General features: G+C 35.1%; 1 protein-coding gene across 1 annotated transcript; it reads left to right on the top strand.

Moving 5' to 3' along the window:
• The first annotated feature begins 100 nt into the window (after positions 1-100).
• LOC109341959 (transcriptional corepressor LEUNIG_HOMOLOG-like) lies at positions 101-1680 on the top strand. The gene is made up of 5 exons (XM_019579926.1): positions 101-206; positions 460-609; positions 738-893; positions 978-1094; positions 1238-1680. The coding sequence occupies exons 2-5, from the start codon at positions 475-477 to the stop codon at positions 1577-1579; spliced, it is 750 nt and encodes a 249-aa protein (XP_019435471.1). The 5' UTR covers positions 101-206; positions 460-474; the 3' UTR covers positions 1580-1680.
• The last annotated feature ends 358 nt before the right edge of the window (positions 1681-2038 follow it).

Here is a 2038-nt window from a genome sequence, read left to right as displayed (position 1 = left end):
AACAGATTTCAAAAGGTAATTTTGATTCATGTCTCTCTTGTGCATTTGTAAACTATTATAGTAAAGTATCAGTAACCACATTTTTTTCCATTTCAGATTTCACATTTTCTGAATTTGCTTGTGCAAGAACAAGCAACAACAAAGTTACTTGCTGTCACTTTTCTTCAGATGAAAAGTTTCTTGCCAGTGCTGGACATGACAAGAAGGTTACTATGCTACATTTGAGGATTATCTCATTCTAGAGTTGTGCTATTCTTTCATATATTATATGCATAAGGGACTATTGTAATAGTTTTTATTTGATTTTGCACATAAATGATGTTTCTTTTTGTGGTAGGGCTTGGACATAAATATTATATATTCTTGATTTAAATTTGTTAAGCAACTACTTTGAGCAAAGAATTTCATATGTTTTCTAACAGTTGTATATGTAACTTTTTTGGTGGGGGAATGTATTAGGTTGTTCTGTGGAACATGGAAACTCTGCAGACAGAAAGCATGCCGGAGAAACACCAATCGGCCATTTTAGATGTCCGTTTTAGACCGAATTCATCTCAGTTGGCGACTGCCTCTATGGATAAATCCGTGCGGATATGGGATGCAGCTAATGTAACAAACTTTTCCTAGCTTCCCTATAAATTATATGTTACTTGTACATCTCATGTTTAAAACTTGCAACCATTCATCTTTCGCGATCTATTATACAATTACGGTTAAACCTTTTTCTTTCAACGCAGCCAAGCCGTTGTGTGCAACAATATACTGGACACAATTCAGCTGTTATGTCCCTCGATTTCCACCCGAATAAGACCGATCTATTATGCTTCTCTGATAGTGAAAATGAAATTCGGTATTGGAATATGACTACATCCTCCTTCACCAATACACTAAAGGTTGGTCAAGTTATAACACAAGTATCATTTAATATTTGAACATTATAAAATGTGTTCCTAACTTGTAACAATTCATTGCTACAGGGGGGTAATGCACAAGTGAGGTTTCAGCCTGGTGCTGGAGAGTTACTAGCAGCAGCTTATGATAAAGGAATTTCGATTTTTAATGTCGAAACTGGCAGACAAATTTACTCCCTCCAGGTCTAATATATATATATATATGCATACTCACTCATCTAGTATTTGTAGAATACTAACATGTTGGAGTTTAGTTAACTTTTTTCAAGGTTTACATTGTTTTTTTGGGTTTTGTAGTTGAATACTTGAATCATTTGTCTTTGTAGGGTCATCCTGAGGAGGTGAACTATATTTGCTGGGTTGCAAATGGAGACATCTTGGCATCGGTGAGCCGTAATTTCGTCAAGTTTTGGTCATTGTCGTCCGGAGAATACATTAAAGGGCTCAGGTCCAGTGGAGAGCAATATTATTCCTGTGTTTTTCATCCAAGCTATTCAAATATATTGGTGATTGGAGGAACTACTAACATTGAACTGTGGAATTTAGCTGAGGACAAAAGCATGACAATTCCTACAGACCAGAATATAATATCTTGTTTGGTTCAGTCTCCTGTCACTGGAATTGTTGCATCTGCAAGCCATGACTGCACTGTCAAGTTATGGAGATAATTCTCATTTTATGATGTATACTATGTGTATACCAAAGATGTTCTGTGGTCGATACTTGAATACTAATCCCTATCGAGCTCTGCAAATTTCTGAATTTGATTTCAGCTTTATAAAGCAAACCTTCAACTTTTTGAACAATGTATTTTTCTTAGAGATAACCAAATTGTTTATGCATGAATCATGTGACTTATTTTCACTTCATATATATCTCACAAGATTTGGACTTTTTGTGTGTTTCTTAAGGCTGAATTGATATGTGAAGGAAATCACTAGAGTTTAACCTCGTTAAAATTATATAAAAAAAATGTCATTCAACAATTTTAGGTAGCATAATTAATCTTTCGGGAGTTTATATGTACATTTATATAGAGGTGTCAAAATAGACTATTTGGATGGATTTGGGTTAGCCCGCATAGGGTTCAGGCTAGCCTGCATAGGATTCGAGTTAAACTGGACTAG

Source organism: Lupinus angustifolius, unplaced genomic scaffold, assembly GCF_001865875.1.
Source record: "Lupinus angustifolius cultivar Tanjil unplaced genomic scaffold, LupAngTanjil_v1.0 Scaffold_1138, whole genome shotgun sequence".
Taxonomy (NCBI): domain Eukaryota; kingdom Viridiplantae; phylum Streptophyta; class Magnoliopsida; order Fabales; family Fabaceae; genus Lupinus; species Lupinus angustifolius.
This window is presented reverse-complemented; position numbering and strand designations above follow the sequence as displayed.

Excerpts from the sequence above, each read along its gene's own strand:
- LOC109341959 (XM_019579926.1), top strand. The coding sequence starts at position 475 with ATGGAAACTCTGCAGACAGAAAGCATGCCGGAGAAACACCAATCGGCC. Across the intron at positions 610-737 it reads GGATATGGGATGCAGCTAAT|CCAAGCCGTTGTGTGCAACA; the intron begins GTAACAAACTTT and ends CTTTCAACGCAG. Across the intron at positions 894-977 it reads CCTTCACCAATACACTAAAG|GGGGGTAATGCACAAGTGAG; the intron begins GTTGGTCAAGTT and ends TCATTGCTACAG.